Here is a 20,138-nt window from a genome sequence, read left to right as displayed (position 1 = left end):
GAATTGCACTAGTCTCTGCTACACAAACAAAGCTCTACTCACTAACTGACTAACCGCCTGACTAGCTAACTTTGAAGCACTCCGCAACACTGACTCTCTCAAAACTATCATTTCCAAAGTGTCTCTCCAAACTAACTTTCCAAGACTAACTCAGAACTTGACTAAAAACTAAACTTCTCCAGCTGTGTCTGCCTCCTTTTAACTGCGACTGCCCCACTCCGTCTGTGTCACGCCCACCGGCCGGTCACTGGCTGAGGAAAACACATACTGCCACCACCCCAACTGGGGCCGCCCTCTTCCAGCTCTCCGTCTCACTCCAACTCCATCTGTTTCATTCCAACCTGCCGCTCATTGGCTGGAAAACACATACTGCCACCACCTCAGCTGTGGCCGCCCTCCTCCAACTCTCTGTCTCACTCCAACTCCGTCTGTCTCACTCCCACCTGTCAATCACTGGCTGGGAAAACACATACTGCCACCACCCCAACTGCGGCCTCTCTCTAGCTGGCTTTTACACAGGGGTGGACCGTTACAGGCTACGGTCACTAAACTCCTGGAACAATTTAGCCCTTTCTTTTCCAGTTCAGGTAGAGACCGGCCCTTCTGTTTACACAGTGGTGGCCTGTTACCGACTTTGGTCGCTCAACCCCTAGAACAATCTAGGCCTTTCTTTTCTGCCCAGGTCAACTTCGTTACAGTATTAATACTTTTAGAGGGACCCTTACACACGTTGAGCAAACGTTTTTCCTTCACTGTGTTAAGCGTGGAGACCGACAATAGCCATATCTTTTATTTAAAATCTAGTCATCTATATATCATTATCTGTTATAACTAGAACATTGCAATTTATACCAGCTACAGAGCAAATGTTTATCTACAATTTAGTAAAGAATTCATTAAAATCTAAATGATACGAAGAGAGATATCAAGGATTAAATTTTAAGCGGATCTAAAAATCTGCAATAATTTTACCACCCATGTCTCATAAACTATAATCACTAGAACAGTTCAATTTGTACCAGTTTTAGAGCTAACTTTTCTCCATAATTCAGTAAAGATTTCATTAAAATCTGAACAATACGAAAATAGATATAATCATTAGAAAACTGAACGAATTTGTAAACATCCAAAACTCAACTCCTACATCTCATAAACTAAGTATAATCGCTAGCCTATTTTAGTTTTTACCAGTTTTAGAATTAACATTTCTGTTCAATTCCGCAAAGAATTCATTGAATTCGGAACAATATGAAGAGAGATATAAAGATTCGAAATTTGTTCGAATCTCAAAACCTGCAAAATTTAATCTCTTATATCTTTAAGTTATAATCACTAGAACATTGCAATTTGTACCAGCTACAAAGGAAACATTTCTTTACAATTTGGTAAAGAATTCATTAAAATTTGAACTATAAAAAGATAGATATAGAGGTTTGAAATTTGAAGGAATTTAAAAACCACCAAAATTTAACTGTCCATATCTTATAAACTATAGTCACTAGAACAATTCAATTTATATCAGTTATAGAGCTAACTTTTCTCTTCAATTCGGCAAAGAATTCATTAAACTCTGAACTATACGAAATAAGATACAAACGTTTGAAGTTTGAACGAATTTGAAAACCTCCAAAATTTATCCTTCTATTTCTCATTAACTATCTCCTTAACAAATTAAACTTACAGGGTTGATTAACCCTTATACCCTTAATTGGAGAGATCTTATAGAATGCGATCCCCATAGAATTTTAAAAATCAATTTTCTTGGGATAACGTTTTAAATAAAATAGGAAGGTACGTAAATGGCAAAATTATACCGCGAATACAGTACTTCCTCTTAAGAGAAGTAAGTAAAATTTAACTGAGATTACAGTTTTTTTTCTTAAAAACAAAGAAAAATTAAACTTCTAATACGCATGATTGCAATACTTTCCTTTAGTATATTATCAAATTTGGACCAAGCTTAATAATAGTTTTCATAAATACATCAATGATTTTGTTTTTTAAATTTTTTTTATTTAAAATAAAAATTGTCGTTAAAGTTCATTACTTGCGTGGGGCAAACTCCGTTCCTTAGCGCTGTGACTATACAAATCTATACAAAATTTCGATTCGAATGACACTTCGTTCATGAAAATCGGTACGCGCGTAGATAATTTGAAATGATTGTTATACTTTCCCTTAACAGGTGTAAGGGCAGAACGTCGCTGTAATATTACGTAGGGAAGCCCTATCCTTTTCATCCTGCCAAATTTTATCGATATCGGGCTAACATTTACAGAATTATTAGCAATAATAATTTTTGAGGGGTCCTTACGTACATGATGCTAACTCATCTACAAAAAGTTTCAAATCAAATGACACCTCTTTCATTAAAATCGGTTCTCGCGTTTATGCGCTACGTTGTTTACAATAAAGGTAACAACAACAAGAAGAACAAGAACAATTTTTGAAAATGCTGTTATTTCTCATTTTCGGCAACTTTTTTCTCGAAATCTATTAGAACTGGGTTGTTGCAAAAAAAAAAGAAGAAAAGAAGAAATATAGGGAGGATTTGCCCTATATTTTGAAGAAAATTTGGGAATATTATCCTTTATAGAAAAAGAGAAAAACAATTGTCAAAGTTTGTGTGTTTTTCAACGTTGCGCTTTTTCGTGCACTTTTTGACGATCAACCCTTATGCAACTGTTCTACCGGACAGTTTTAATTAAATGTTGTACCTTTAATTGACTACAGAATTTTTATAATCAAATAATTAGTAAAGTGATATCTTATCCTATCCTAAAAATATCCATATCATTATCTATTTTAGGTTACATGTATGTAATATACCATTGTGGGGAGAACATCTAGATTGAGTGTAATTGAAGAAAACTAGATTAAAATTTTATATTAACAAACTAGATCTATTTATTAAAACTGTCCGGTAGGACAGTTGTATAAGGGTTGATCGTCAAAAACTGCACGAAAAAGCGTAACGCTGAAAAACACCCAACTTCGACAATTTTTTTCTCTTTTTCTATAAAAGATAAAATTCCCAAATTTTCTTTAAATTATAGGGCAAACCCTCCTTTATAACTGTAATTTTTTTGCAACAACCCACTTAAATCAGATGTCAAAAAAAAGGTAATTTGTATTTGAATTTGCATTTTTGATTTTTTCTTTCAAAATAATTAACGTCATTATAATACTTGCTTTTTATTGGCATTTTTTTTTTAATCTATGCAGGATAAGTTTTATATCGCCTATTACAATAAATCCTAAATTAAATGGAGAGCTAGTCTTCACATAACAAATATTTTGTAGATGAAAATGGCCAGCATAAGGGTCTGTGACATCTAATAAATTCTAAACAATATTAATGAAAATTTAATACAGTAAAATTACTTAAATTACATAACTGTTGTCAAATTTATAGTCTTAAATAACCTTAAAATAAAATTGGGAATCCTGACCTAGGTTGGCGGAAAAAAAGATTATAATTTCAAATAAAAACTTACATGAGAAGACTGGATCTTAAATAAGAACGAGTCTGACTGTGAATAGTAGCCCTGCACTAGCAATGGATTATTTGATTTTTTTACAGAGTTGTAGTCTTTATTTCATAAAGACCCAATCAAAAAAACCAATCCAATCAACTCATCAAGAACAGCAAACCTACAAACACAAAACGACACCAACCTATCCATAGAACCTAAAAAATATGCCTCTCTATCATATGTACAACCACTCACAAACAAATTGAAGACATTACTACAGATCTCGACAAATACAATAATCACTACAAAAAACACCAATAACTCAAAAAGACAATTTTTTCGAATCTAAAAGACCGGACTGAAAAAGACAAACAATCAAATCTTATATTCGAAATTGAATGTAAAGACTGTCACAAAAAACATATAGGTGAAACAGTACTTAAAGAAAAGACAGTACCAACACTCTTACTTCACAAAACTAAAAAAAGAACACCACAGCACTTTCCTTCTGCAGCACAGAAAATCATCACACTTTCGATTTCCCAAACAAAAAGATACTTAAATCAGAAACCAACACACAAAAAAGGAAAGTGCAAGAAATGATATACATATCTAAGACAGAAAACAGTCTAAATTTCAAAACTGACACCAGCAATTTACACAACATATACGCCAACTTACTGCAAAATACTTGACAATTGGCAACCCTGACTTCCTCACAACCAAAACACATATCACACACAGACCGACCACACTCATTCCATGAACAGACAAGACGGAAAACACACCAACCCTCTAATGATGTAAAATAGTACATTGTAAATTAGGTAAATATTTTTGTAAATTTCGTTACCTTATACATATTAATTGTAATATAATTATTGTTAACGCACTGTAAATGTTCCCAGCCCTGAAGATGACCTAGTCCCTAGGTCGAAAGCTCGGCATAATAAAAATATATCATGACTGAAACTGGTAGTTTTTTTATCATCCTATTGAAACTATGAATCAGTCACCAAAAATAATGAACAGTAATTTATTTCATAATATATTCCAAGTCGTAATTTCTGCCTAGGTATTCCGAAAGGTAGTAGTTTTAATCTCAAAAATCAATTTCTTACTGCAGAAATGGATACTGAGTCGTCCTTTTTCCATAATATTTCCTTAATCGAAAAATTTGGAATCCTTCATGTATTAACCGTAAAAGAGTGATTTTTAATCTCAAATACCTATTGCTAGAAGAGTTCTAGTTATTAAAGTCAGGGTTGTCCGTACTTAATAATGTAAGCCGAAAAACACGAAAAAATCGTAATCTTCTTAACTGGCGCTACAACTCATGCAGAGTCTTGGTCTCCTCAAGACGTGCCCGCCAGGCGTCTCTTTCCTGCGCAGCCGCCCTCCACTTTCGGAATCCTAACATAGATGCAGCATCCTTTGCCACACTATCCTCCCAGGGCAGCTTTGGACTGCCTACCCTCCTGGATCCTTGCAAGTTTCCTTCCAGCACTTTCTTAGGAATCTCATCTTCACTCATCCTAGCTATGTGTCCTGCCCATCGCAGTCTACCAAGCTTTATTACTTTTACTATATCAGTATCCGTGAAGATAGTGTACATTCCCTGATTTTTCCTACTTCTCCATTTCGCTCCATCGCGTGTAGGACCATAGATTCTACGGAGCACTTTCCGCTCAAAAAACGAAAGGGCCCGTTCATCTGCCTTGTCATAGCCCACGCTTCGGAACCATAACTCAGCACTGGTCGGATGAGGGTTTTGTAGAGAAGGGCTTTTGTGTCCCGAGAGATGAGTCTACTTTTTACATGCCTTACTAGGCCAAAGTAACATTTGTTAGCGACCATTATCCTCTTTATTTCTGAACCAACTTGGTTCTCACTGTTTACCAGTGACCCAAGATAAGTAAACTCAGCAACAATCAAGTTGATCATCAAAAACTGCACGAAAAAACGTAACGTTGAAAAACACCCAACTTTGACAATTTTTTTCTCTTTTCCTACGAAAGATTTTCTTTAAAATATAGGGCAAACCCTCCTTTATAAAAGTAATATTTTTGCAACAACCCAGATCTAATACATTTTGAGAAAAAAGTTGCCGAAAATGAGCAAAAACGGCTTTTTCAAAAAATGTTCTTGTTGTTACCTTTTTTGTAAAGAACATAGGGCCTAAACGCGCGAACCGATTTTCATGAATGAGGGGTCATTCGATTGGGAATTTTATGTAGATGCGCCTTTTGGGGGTCTCGATGCTGTACATCAAATGGGAGAGGAGTTAGCCCCCTTTATGTAAGGCCCCCTCCAAAGTTATTATTACTAATTATTGTGTAAATGTTGGCCCGATTTTGATAAAATTTGGTAGGATGATAGGGTTAGGGCTCCCCTACGTAACTATGAGGCGACGATCTGCACTTACACTTGTTAAGGGGAAGTCTAGGAATCTTTTCAAATTATCGTCAAGTGAACGGATTTTCATGAATGAAGTATCATTCGAATGGAAATTTTGTAGAGATTTGCACTTTAAAAGTCACGACGCTATGCCTGATCAGGAGGGGAGTTTGCCCCACCCAAATAAGGCCCTTTGTAAAACTAATATTACCAATATTTGTATAACGGTTCGTTCGATTTTGATAAAATTTAGCAGGAAGAAGTGATTAAAGCTGCTCTACGTGGCTGTGAAGTACCATCATGCTCTTACACCTACTAAGAGGAAGTAGTGCAATCGCTAAAATTATGAATGAGTGAAGCGATTTACATCAATGAATTGTGGTTGGATTGAAAATCTTTGCCTCTTTGCCATTTAGGGAGAAGTACTGTAATGGCAGTTTATTTTTCTTACTCCTCATAAAGGAAGTTCTGAAACCGCAGTTTAATTTTGCTATTTACATACAAATACCGTCCTATTTTATTCAATAATTATGATAAAATGTATATTATATCTTCGTTATTAAATAGGTACTTTATTTTAACACTATTCCGAATTATTCTTCTGATTTATCTTTAATATGCCCTTTATTCTGAAGTTGTCACATATGTTAAAATGTTATACATGTTAAAATAGAAAAAGACAAAGTTATAGTCGGCTACTGTTTAAATTTGAATCACGGATTTAAAAGAATATTTCAGTCTTCAATTCGTCTTACCGAAATATTCGTGAGCACAAATAACTACATATTAGTTTTCGAGATATTTGAAGTTAAAATTTTCACTATATAGAACGGAAACCAATTTTAACCCTAAATATCTCGATTTCTGCTGGATAACGTTTTACTTAAATTTAAACATCTATAGACAACAGCAGTCTCCATAAAGAAATAAAATATAAAGAAAATCTATTAAGTAGTTTTCGAGATATTTGAAGTTAAAAATTTAACTGTATAGAACGGAAACAAACATTAACCCTAAATATCTTGTTTTCTGCTCAATAGATTTTTACTTAAATTTACTCAATTATGGACAATAGTAGTCCATATATACAAGTAAAATATAAACAAAATCTATCGCATAGTTTTCGAGTTATTTGAAGCTAAAATTTTCAGTTTTTAGAACGGAAACAAACTTTAACCCTGAATATCTCGTTTTCTGCTCAATAGATTTTTACTAAAATTTACACAATTTTAGGCAATAGTAGTCTCCATAAACAAATAAAATATAAACAAAATCTATTGAGTAGTTTTGGAGATATTTGTAGGTAACGTTTTCACTAAACAGAACGGAAACTAACATTAACCCTAAATATCCCGTTTTCTGCTCGATAGATTTTTAATACAATTTAAACCATTTTAGACAATAGTAGTTTCCATATACAGGTAAAATATAAACAAAAGCTATCACGTAGTTTTCGAGTTATTTAATGCAAAAATTTTCAGTTTTTAAAATGGAAACAAACTTTAACCCTAAATATCTCGTTATCTGCTCGATAGATTTTTAATAAAATTTAAACAATTATAGACAATAGTAGTCTCCATATACAAGTAAAAAATAAACAAAATCTACATAGTAGTTTTCAAGATATTTTAAATTAAAATTTTCAGTTTATAGAATGGAAACAAACTTTAACCCTAAATAGATTTTTACCAAAATTTACACAATTATAGACAATAGTTGTTTCCTTATACAGGTAAAATATAAACAAAAGCTATGGCGTAGTTTTCGAGTTATTTGGAGCAAAAATTTTCAGTTTTTAAAACGGAAACAATTTTTAACCCTAAATATCTCGTTATCTGCTCGATAGATTTTTGCTAAAATTTACACAATTATAGGCAATAGTAGTCTTCATATAAAAATAAAATATAAACAAAATCTATAAAGTAGTTTTCGAGATATTTGTAGTTAAAATTTTCACTATATAGAACGGAAACCAATTTTAACCCTAAATATCTCGATTTCTGCTCAATAGATTTTTACTTAAATTTAAACATCTATAGATAACAGCAGTCTCCATAAAAAAAATAAAATATAAACAAAATCTATTAAGTAGTTTTCGAGATATTTGAAGTTAAAAATTTCACTGTATAGAACGGAAACAAACATTAACCCTAAATATCTTGTTTTCTGCTCAATAGATTTTTACTTAAATTTACACAATTATAGACAATAGTAGTCCATATATACAGGTAAAATATAAACAAAATCTATCGCATAGTTTTCGAGTTATTTGAAGCTAAAATTATCAGTTTTTAGAACGGAAACAAATTTTAACCCTGAATATCTCGTTTTCTACTCAATAGATTTTTAATAAAATTTACACAATTATAGGCAATAGTAGTCTCCATAAACAAATAAAATATAAACAAAATCTATTGAGTAGTTTTTGAGATATTTTAAGTTAAAATTTTCAGTTTATGGAATAGAAACAAATTTTAACCCTAAATATCACGTTTCCTGCTCGATAGATTTTTAATAAAATTTACACAATTATAGACAATAGTAGTCTTCATATACAAGTAAAATATTAAAAAAATCTATTGAGTAGTTTTCGAGATATTTTAAATTAAAACTATCAGTTTATAGAACGGAAAGAAATTTAACCGTAAATATCACGTTTTCTACTCGATAGATTTTTAATAAAATTTAAACATCTATAGGCAACAGTAGTCTCCATAAACAAGTAAAATATAAACAAAATCTATTAAGTAGTTTTCGAGATATTTGTAGGTAATGTTTTCACTAAACAGAACGGAAACTAACATTAACCATAAATATCCCGTTTTCTGCTCGATAGATTTTTAATAAAATTTAAACAATTTTAGACAATAGTAGTTTCCATATACAGGTAAAATATAAACAAAAGCAATCGCGTAGTTTTCGAGTTATTTAATGCAAAAATTTTCAGTTTTTAAAACGGAAACAAACTTTAACCCTAAATATCTCGTTATCTGCTCGATAGATTTTTGCTAAAATTTACACAATTATAGGCAATAGTAGTCTCCATAAACAAATAAAATATAAACAAAATCTATTGAGTAGTTTTGGAGATATTTGTAGGTAACGTTTTCACTAAACAGAACGGAAACTAACATTAACCCTAAATATCCCGTTTTCTGCTCGATAGATTTTTAATAAAATTTAAACCATTTTAGACAATAGTAGTTTCCATATACAGGTAAAATATAAACAAAAGCTATCACGTAGTTTTCGAGTTATTTAATGCAAAAATTTTCAGTTTTTAAAATGGAAACAAACTTTAACCCTAAATATCTCGTTATCTGCTCGATAGATTTTTAATAAAATTTAAACAATTATAGACAATAGTAGTCTCCATATACAAGTAAAAAATAAACAAAATCTACATAGTAGTTTTCAAGATATTTTAAATTAAAATTTTCAGTTTATAGAATGGAAACAAACTTTAACCCTAAATAGATTTTTACCAAAATTTACACAATTATAGACAATAGTTGTTTCCTTATACAGGTAAAATATAAACAAAAGCTATGGCGTAGTTTTCGAGTTATTTGGAGCAAAAATTTTCAGTTTTTAAAACGGAAACAATTTTTAACCCTAAATATCTCGTTATCTGCTCGATAGATTTTTGCTAAAATTTACACAATTATAGGCAATAGTAGTCTTCATATAAAAATAAAATATAAACAAAATCTATAAAGTAGTTTTCGAGATATTTGTAGTTAAAATTTTCACTATATAGAACGGAAACCAATTTTAACCCTAAATATCTCGATTTCTGCTCAATAGATTTTTACTTAAATTTAAACATCTATAGATAACAGCAGTCTCCATAAAAAAAATAAAATATAAACAAAATCTATTAAGTAGTTTTCGAGATATTTGAAGTTAAAAATTTCACTGTATAGAACGGAAACAAACATTAACCCTAAATATCTTGTTTTCTGCTCAATAGATTTTTACTTAAATTTACACAATTATAGACAATAGTAGTCCATATATACAGGTAAAATATAAACAAAATCTATTGCATAGTTTTCGAGTTATTTGAAGCTAAAATTATCAGTTTTTAGAACGGAAACAAATTTAAATAGAAACAAATTTTAACCCTAAATATCACGTTTCCTGCTCGATAGATTTTTAATAAAATTTACACAATTATAGACAATAGTAGTCTTCATATACAAGTAAAATATTAAAAAAATCTATTGAGTAGTTTTCGAGATATTTTAAATTAAAATTATCAGTTTATAGAACGGAAAGAAATTTAACCGTAAATATCACGTTTTCTACTCGATAGATTTTTAATAAAATTTAAACATCTATAGGCAACAGTAGTCTCCATAAACAAGTAAAATATAAACAAAATCTATTAAGTAGTTTTCGAGATATTTGTAGGTAATGTTTTCACTAAACAGAACGGAAACTAACATTAACCATAAATATCCCGTTTTCTGCTCGATAGATTTTTAATAAAATTTAAACAATTTTAGACAATAGTAGTCTCCATATACAAGTAAAATATAAACAAAATCTACATAGTAGTTTTCGAGATATTTTAAATTAAAATTTTCAGTTTATAGAATGGAAACAAACTTTAACCCTAAATAGATTTTTACTAAAATTTACACAATTATAGACAATAGTTGTTTCCTTATACAGGTAAAATATAAACAAAATCTATCGCATAGTTTTCGAGTTATTTGAAGCTAAAATTATCAGTTTTTAAAACGGAAACAATTTTTAACCCTAAATATCTCGTTATCTGCTCAATAGATTTTTACTTAAATTTACACAATTATAGACAATAGTAGTCCATATATACAAGTAAAATATAAACAAAATCTATCGCATAGTTTTCGAGTTATTTGAAGCTAAAATTATCAGTTTTTAGAACGGAAACAAATTTTAACCCTGAATATCTCGTTTTCTACTCAATAGATTTTTAATAAAATTTACACAATTATAGGCAATAGTAGTCTCCATAAACAAATAAAATATAAACAAAATCTATTGAGTAGTTTTTGAGATATTTTAAGTTAAAATTTTCAGTTTATGGAATAGAAACAAATTTTAACCCTAAATATCACGTTTCCTGCTCGATAGATTTTTAATAAAATTTACACAATTATAGGCAATAGTAGTCTAACCACGTATAGCAATACAGTGAACCACGTATTGGTATGGAATTTTGTTCTCTTATACACTTTGTTTTTCTCAATTATAAACTATAGTTATTTTGTGCATAGATCTATAAATGTAGAAGATATAAAGGGTTGAAAATTTTTTGGGTCATGAAATTCTGTAAAATTGTGGCCGTTCTATATCTCCCGCCGTAAACCACGTATTGATATGGAATTTTGTTCTCTTATATACTTTGTTTTTCTCAATTATAAACTATAGTTATTTTCTGCACAGATCTATAAATGTAGAAGATGTAAAGGGTTGAAAATTTTTTGGGTTATGAAATTCTGTAAAATTATGACCGTTCTAAATCCCCCACTGTGAACCACGTATTGGTATGGAATTTTTTACTCTTATACACTTTGTTTTTCTCATTTAAAAACTATAGTTATTTAGTGCACAGATCTATAAATGTAGAAGATATAAATGGTTGAAAATTTTTTGGGTCATGAAATTCTGTAAAAATTTGACCGTTCTAAATCCCCCACTGTGAACCACGTATTGGTATGGAATTTTTTACTCTTATACACTTTGTTTTTCTCATTTAAAAACTATAGTTATTTAGTGCACAGATCTATAAATGTAGAAGATATAAATGGTTGAAAATTTTTTGGGTCATGAAATTCTGTAAAATTGTGGCCGTTCTATACGTATCTGCCACTGTAAACCACGTATTGGTATGGAATTTTTATCTCTCATACACTTTGTTTTTCTCAATTAAAAACAATAGTTATTTTGTGCACATATCTATAAATGTAGAAGATATAAAGGGTTGAAAATTTTTTGGGTCATGAAATTCTGTAAAATTATGACCGTTCTATATCTCCTACTGTGAACCACGTATTGGTATGGAATTTTGTTCTCATATACACTTTGTTTTTCTCAAATATAATCTATAGTTATTTTTTGCACAGACCTATAAATGTAGAAGATATAAAGGGTTGAAAATTTTTTGGGTCATTAAATTCTGTAAAATTGTGGCCGTTCTATATCTCCCACCGTAATCTACGTATTAATATGGAATTTTGTTCTCTTATATACTTTGTTTTTCTCAATTATAAACTATAGTTAATTTGTGCACAGATCTATAAATGTAGAAGATATAAAGGGTTGTAAATTTTTGGGTCATGAAATTCTTTAAAATTATGGCCGTTCTATATCTCCCACTGTGAACCACGTATTGATATGGAATTTTGTTTTCTCATACACTTTGTTTTTCTCAATTATAATCTATAGTTAATTTTTGCACAGATCTATAAATGTAGAAGATATAAAGGGTTGAAAATTTTTTGGATCATGAAATTCTGTAAAATTATGACCGTTCTAAATCTCCCACTGTGAACCACTTATTGGTATGGAATTTTTTTCTCTTATTCAAAAATACTTTGTTATTCTCATTCAAAAACTATAGTTATTTTGTGCAGAGATCTATAAATGTAGAAGATATAAAGGTTTGAAAATTTTTTGGGTCATGAATTTCTGTTAAATTTTGGCCGTTCTATATCTCCCACTGTGAACCACGTATTGGTATGGACTTTTGTTCTCTTATACACTTTGTTTTTCTCAAATATAATCTATACTTATTTTATGCACAGACCTATAAGTGTAGAAGATATTAAGGGTTGAAAATTTTTTGGGTCATGAAATTCTGTAAAATTATGGCCGTTCTATACTCCCACTGCGAACCACGTATTGGTCTGGAATTTTTTTCTCTTATACACTTTTTTTTTTTCTCAATTAAAAACAATAGTTATTTTGGGCACAGATCTATAAATGTAGAAGATATAATGGGTTAAAAATTTTTTGGGTCATGAAATTCTGTAAAATTATGGCCGTTCTATATCTCCCACCGTAAACTACGTATTGGTATGGAATTTTTTCCTTATACACTTTGTTTTTCTCATTTAAAATTTATAGTTATTTTGTGCACAGTTCTATAAATGTAGAACATATAAAGGGGTGAAAATTTTTGGGTCTAGAAATTTTGTAAAACTATGGCCGTTCTATATCTCCCACTGTGAAGCACGTATTGATATGGATTTTTTTCCTCTTATACACTTTGTTTTTCTCATTTAAAAACTATAGTTGTTTTGTGCAGAGATCTATAAATGTAGAAGATATAAAGGGTTGAAAATTTTTTGGTCATGAAATTTTGTAAAATTGTGGCCGTTCTATATCTCCCACCGTAAACCACGTATTTATGTGGAATTTTGTTCTCTTATATATTTTGTTTTTCTCAATTATAAACTATAGTTATTTTGTGCACAGATCTAAAAATGTAGAAGATATAAAGGGTTGAAAATTTTTTGGGTCATGAAATTCTGTAAAATTATGACCGTTCTAAATCTCCCACTATGAACCACTTATTGGTATGGAATTTTTTTCTCTTATACACTTTGTTTTTCTCATTTAAAAACTATAGTTATTTTGTGCACAGATATATAAATGTAGAAGATATAAAGGGTTGAAAATTTTTTGGGTCATGAAATTCTGTAAAATTATGGCCGTTCTATATCTCCCACTGTGAACCACGTATTGGTATGGAATTTTGTTTTCTTATACACTTTGTTTTTCTCAATTATAATCTATAGTTATTTTGTGCAGAGATCTATAAATGTAGTAGATATAAAGGGTTGAAAATTTTTTGGGTCATGAAATTCTGTAAAATTGTAGCCGTTCTATATCTCCCACCGTAATCCACGTATTAATATAGAATTTTGTTCTCTTATATACTTTGTTTTTCTCAATTATAAACTATAGTTAGTTTGTGCACAGATCTATAAATGTAGAACATATAAAGGGGTGAAAATTTTTGAGTCTTGAAATTCTGTAAAACTATGGCCGTTCTATATTTCCCACTGTGAAGCACGTATTGATATGGATTTTTTTCCTCTTATACACTTTGTTTTTCTCATTTAAAAACTATAGTTGTTTTGTGCAGAGATCTATAAATGTAGAAGATATAAAGGGTTGAAAATTTTTTGGGTCAAGAAATTCTGTAAAATTGTGGCCGTTCTATATCTCCCACCGTAATCCACGTATTAATATGGAATTTTGTTCTCTTATATACTTGTTTTTCTCAATTATAAATTATAGTTAGTTTGTGCACAGATCTATAAATGTAGAAGATATAAAGGGTTGAAAATTTTGTGGGCCGTGAAATTCTGTAAAATTATGACCGTTCTATATCTCCCACTGTGAACCACGTATTGGTATGGAATTTTGTTTTCTTATACACTTTGTTTTTCTCAATTATAATCTATAGTTATTTTTTGCACAGATCTATAAATGTAGAAGATATAAAGTGTTGAAAATTTTTTGGGTAGTGAAATTCTGTAAAATTATGGCCGTTCTATATCTCTCACTGTGAACCACGTATTGATATGGATTTGTTTTCTCTTATACAGTTTGTTTTTCTCATTTAAAAACTATAGTTATTTTGTGCACAGATCTCTAAATGTATAAGATATAAAGGGTTGAAAATTTTTTGTGTCGTGAAATTCTGTAAAATTGTGGCCGTTCTATATCTCCCACAGTAAACCACGTATTTATATGGAATTTTGTTCTCTTATATACTTTTTTTTCTCAACTATAAACTATAGTTATTTTGTGCACAGATCTGTAAATGTTGAAGATATAAAGGGTTGGAACTGATGTGACAAAATTTGTGACGGCACTGCGCACTGATACTCTTCCGAATGATTACTTTTCGTCTAAAGGCCCCCTACAAGGACGTTTCACTTTGCGCAAGATTTCATCTGTACCTGTTTCTTCGTGTTTTTCTCGAGATAAGTTTGTCTGTCAGAAGAATAATACTGTAAGTAATAATTTACGAAAAAAAAATAGTGAATTTTCTAAAGTGTCAATTATTTGTTTTAATGTTGCTGGATTAAAAAATAAGCTGGGTAATGGCTTGTTTTTCGATTTTATTAAGAAATATGATGTCTTTATTATGCTAGAAACGTTTGTGATGCAGAAGAATTTTAGCACATATACTAAATACTTTTCTGAATATGAGTTACTGTGGACTCCTGCTGATAAAGTATCTAAATTTGGACGCCCAATGGGTGGTGCAATGTTTGGTATAAAAACAGGTAAATGTAGAGAATTGTTTCATTTTGCTACTGTAGATAAGTTTAATTTTATTAAATTTAAAGCAGGAAAAGAGGAGTTATTTATAGTCCCTGTATACATGAATGGTAATTTCTGGGAGAGGGATTTTAAAAGATTGAATGATTTCTTGAATTTACTTTCTCAGAAGAGACTGGTACTTGTTGGAGATTTTAATTCGAGAATTGGTATTGCGCAGACTCTCCCCGAGGATCTGTTCTTGGATAATTCTAAGTGCAATATTAATAGAAAATCCAAAGATAAATTAATAAATAGTAAAGGTTCCAAATTATTAAAATTATGTGATAACAACGAACTGATAGTATTAAATGGTCGTTTTTCTGGAGATAACCAAGGTGAATTTACATTTATTGGCGGAAATGGTTCCTCTGTTATTGATTTGTGCTGTGTCTCTTTTGATTGTCTCCCATTTATTGATGAGTTTTATATAGTGCCTGAGATATTTTCCGACCATCTCCCATTGTTCCTTTCCATTAATGTTGATTCTAAAAGCCTTCCTGCCTCGTTTGAAATTCTACCTCTTTTACCGCAATTAGTTTGGCGCGAAACTAATTGTAAGATATATAAAAGCAACCTTGAAAGGAGAGTTTGTAATCTCGATTTTTCGTATTTAAATTCTCAGGAGAGGGTAAATATTTTGGTTAATTGCATTAAAAATTCTTACCCAAATTCCGGTTCTGTTTCTTCTTTTGTTAGCCATTTTCGTAAAAGCCCATGGTTCGATTTTCAGTGTTTGCGTATTAGAAAAAGAGTATTCAAACTTTTGAATTTATTTCGATGTACTAATTCTAGTTTGGTTAGATCTGTTTATAGCGAAGTTAAGTTAGAATATAAATCTTTGTGTACAACTAAAAAAAAGGCTTATTATTCTTCTTTAATTGAAGAGTTCAAAGGTGTTACGGAGTCTAAGCAGTTTTGGAAAATGGTTAATCGTTTTAAGTGTTCTGGTTTCATCTGCGGTAATAATATTGAGCTGGGTAATTTCGTTGATCATTTTCGTAAATTGTTGAATTCTTCTCAGGCTACTCCCATTCTGTATGCTGAGCCTTATACTGCCATTCCCGAGTTGGACTCTCCGTTTACAATAGAGGAACTGGTAAATGTTATCAGTAATACTAAAAATAATAAAGCTCCCGGCGTTGATCGCATAGTGTTTGAATTTTATAAAAATGCTCCCTTCGTGTTTCTTAATAAATTATTAGCTCTGTTTAATTATGTTTATGATACAGAAACAGTTCCGGAATCATTTAGTCAAGCAATAATATTTCCTTTGTTCAAGAATGGAGATGTGAATGCCGTTACAAATTACCGGGGTATTTCTTGTTTGAACACAATGGCAAAGATATTTACAGGTCTGCTTCGGCTGCGTTTAGAAGCTTATTTGGAGAAAAATAATATATTAACTGAGTTCCAGGCAGGTTTTAGACGGGGGTATTCGGCTATTGATCATATCTTCACTTTAACTAACCTTATTAATGTCAAGTTTTTGCAGAATACAAAAAAAATCTATTGTTTTTTTGTGGATTTGAAGACTGCTTTTGACTCCGTGGACCATAGAATGCTAATATTGAAGTTTTTCAATCTTGGCCTCTCCTCTAAATTTATTGCAGCAATAAAAAAGTTATATTCTGCCGCGTGCTCATCAGTCCGAGGTACGCAAGGTATGTCTGAGTTTTTTTCAGTAGGCAGTGGAGTGAGGCAGGGTTGCTTTTTAAGCCCCACTCTCTGCTCGATTTTCGTTAACGAACTCCCCTCATTTCTGGAAGGCGGTGTTCACATGGGGAATATTAAAGTTAAAGTCCTTATGTATGCAGATGATGTGGTCCTTGTTTCTGACAATCCTACGGCTTTGCAGTGGAATATTAACTTGTTGGATAAATACTGCGAACTGTGGCATCTTTTTTTGAATTTGAAAAAGTCCAAAATTGTAGTTTTTAGGCGGGGCGGCAGATTAAGGTCAGATGAAAAATGGTTTTTTAGGGGCGAGCGAATAGACACTGTTAATAGTTACAAATATTTAGGTGTCACTTTAACATCTCATTTATCATATCAACTGCACTTCAATAACAGAGTTTCTGCAGCTAAATTTGGTTTAAACAGTATTTGGTCTCGTTTTTTTGTAGGTAATGAAATCCCTTTACAGTCTAAATACCAGGTATATTATAGTGTTCTTCGCTCAATTATCTGTTATGAAGCGCAAGTTTGGGGATATCAAAGTTATGAAGTACTTGAAAAATTTCAGAGATATTTTCTGAAAAAATTATTTGGTCTTCCGATGTGTACTCCTAATTATATGTTGGACATTGAAACTTCCCTGGAACCCGTTGTTCTTTATACTCTCCGTCTGCATATTAGATACGTTTTAAGGGTGCTCTCTTTTCCCTCATTTCGTTTGCCGAGGATTGTTGCCTTAGAGATAATGAAGCGCAAAGTTTTGTGGTTTAAACAGTGGATTACTTTTGCGAGTAACCATTCGTTGGAATTTAGCGCGTCCCTGCAAAATTTGTCAAGTTGGGAGGGGCAACTTTCTGCACTCCTATTGAAAATGAAGACAGATCTTCGGGGAGTTTCTGTGAGGCGTGCTCTGAACTCAGAACATTTTTTGCTCTATAAGACGCTCTTAGATGCTGACGCAGAATTCTGCATATCCAAAGTGGGCAGTTCTGATTTGAATATGAATGAGCTACGTTGGCTATTCAAATTAAGGGGGGAATTAGTTTATTTGAATTTCTCTCCCTGGGAAAAAAGAGACTCTCTCAAAGAAAGTTGTTCTTTGTGTACTCTAAATGAGCGGGAAGACCTCTATCATTTTTTGTGCCTTTGCCCTATATTAGCGGAGCTCCGGCGTAATATTTTTGGGCTAGATACCTTTACTGCACCATTCATTGTTAATTGTCTAACTAATAGTGCTCAGTGTAAACCTTTAATAAGGTTCGTGGAATGTGCCTGGAAGTACAGGCATGAGTTAATTACTGCTTTGTAATTTGAGGTGATAAGAGCGATTATTATGTTAAACATAAAGAAGGAAATTATTTTAAGTTGGTTGTCTTGTATTAAGAAGTATTTTTATATATTTATTTTTTATTTGTCTACTTTCTTGTCCTGTCATTATTTTATTTTAGTAATATGTTGATTTTGTTTTATTTCATTAATTTTTTAAAATTTATTTGAATTGTGTATAGTGTTTATATAAACCAAACTCTGACAGACGGATTTATCCATTGCTATTATAATATTCAAACATATCTATGTAATTTCTTTTTCTGTTTAAATAAATATTATTTACTACTAAAGGGTTGAAAATTTTTTGGGTCATAAAATTCTGTAAAATTGTGGCCGTTCTATATCTCCCACCGTAAACCAAGTATTAATATGGAATTTTGTTCTCTTATATACTTTGTTTTTCTCAATTATAAACAATAGTTAATTTGTGCACACATCTATAAATGTAGAAGATATAAAGGGTTGAAAATTTTTTGGGCCATGAAATTCTGTAAAATTACGACCGTTCTATATCTCCCACTGTGAACCACGTATTGGTATGGAATTTTGTTTTCTTATACACTTTGTTTTTCTCAATTATAATCTATAGTTATTTTTTGCACAGATCTATAAATGTAGAAGATATAAAGGGTAGAAAATTTTTTGGGTCATGAAATTCTGTAAAATTATGGCCGTTCTATATCTCCCACTGTGAACCACGTATTGATATGGATTTTTTCTCTCTTATACAGTTTGTTATTCTCACTTATAAACTATAGTCATTTTGTGCACAGATCTATAAATGTAGAAGATATAAAGGGTTGAAAATTTTTTGGGTCATGAAATTCTGTAAAATTATGGCCGTTCTAAATCTCCCACTGTGAACCACGTATTGGTATGGAATTTTGTTCTCTTATACACATTGTTTTTCTCAATTATAATCTATAGTTATTTTGTGCACGGATCTATAAATGTAGAAGATATAAAGGGTTGAAATTTTTTTTGGTCATGAAATTCTGTAAAATTATGGCCTTGTATATCTCCCACTGTGAACCACGTATTGGTATGGAATTTTGTTATCTTATACACTTTGTTTTTCTCAAATATAATCTATACTTATTTTGTGCTCAGATCTAAAAATGTAGAAGATATAAATGGTTGAAAATTTTTTGGGTCATGAAATTCTGTAAAATTATGGCCGTTCTATACTCCCACTGTGAACCACGTAATTGTATGGAATTTTTTTCTCTTATACACTTTGTTTTTCTCAATTAAAAACAATAGTTATTTTGTGCACAGATCTATAAATGTAGAAGATATAAAGGGTTGAAAATTTTTTGGGTCATGAAATTCTGTAAAATTATGGCCGTTCTAAATCTCCCACTGTGAACCACGTATTGGTATGGAATTTTGTTCTCTTATACACATTGTTTTTCTCAATTATAATCTATATTTATTTGTGCACAAAACTATAAATGTAGAAGATATAAAGGGTTGAAAATTTTTTGGGTCATGAAATTCTGTAAAATTATGGCCGTTCTCTATCTCTCACCGTGAACCACGTATTGATATGGATTTTTTTTCTCTTATACAGTTTGTTTTTCTCACTTATAAACTATAGTCATTTTGTGCACAGATCTATAAATGTAGAAGATATAAAGGGTTGAAAATTTTTTGGGTCATGAAATTCTGTAAAATTATGGCCGTTCTAAATCTCCCACTGTGAACCACGTATTGGTATGGAATTTTGTTCTCTTATACACATTGTTTTTCTCAATTATAATCTATAGTTATTTTGTGCACGGATCTATAAATGTAGAAGATATAAAGGGTTGAAAATTTTTTGGGTCATGAAATTCTGTAAAATTATGGCCTTGTATATCTCCCACTGTGAACCACGTATTGGTATGGAATTTTGTTATCTTATACACTTTGTTTTTCTCAAATATA

At 31.0% G+C, this 20,138-nt stretch overlaps 1 protein-coding gene across 1 annotated transcript in view; it reads left to right on the top strand.

Moving 5' to 3' along the window:
- The window catches only part of LOC141457445 (RNA-binding protein NOB1-like), a 42,864-nt gene extending 24,459 nt beyond the window's left edge, over nt 1–18,405 (top strand). Inside the window, exon 7 of the mRNA XM_074134438.1 lies at nt 14,693–18,405. Within this exon, the coding sequence (XP_073990539.1) occupies nt 14,693–14,700 (8 nt within the window). The 3' untranslated portion in view covers nt 14,701–18,405. The remainder of the gene's footprint in view (nt 1–14,692) is intronic.
- Nucleotides 18,406–20,138: the final 1,733 nt, after the last annotated feature.

This window comes from Rhodnius prolixus, unplaced genomic scaffold (genome assembly GCF_049639745.1).
Source record: "Rhodnius prolixus isolate KJV_2025 unplaced genomic scaffold, Rpr scaffold_16, whole genome shotgun sequence".
Lineage (NCBI taxonomy): Eukaryota > Metazoa > Arthropoda > Insecta > Hemiptera > Reduviidae > Rhodnius > Rhodnius prolixus.
This window is presented reverse-complemented; position numbering and strand designations above follow the sequence as displayed.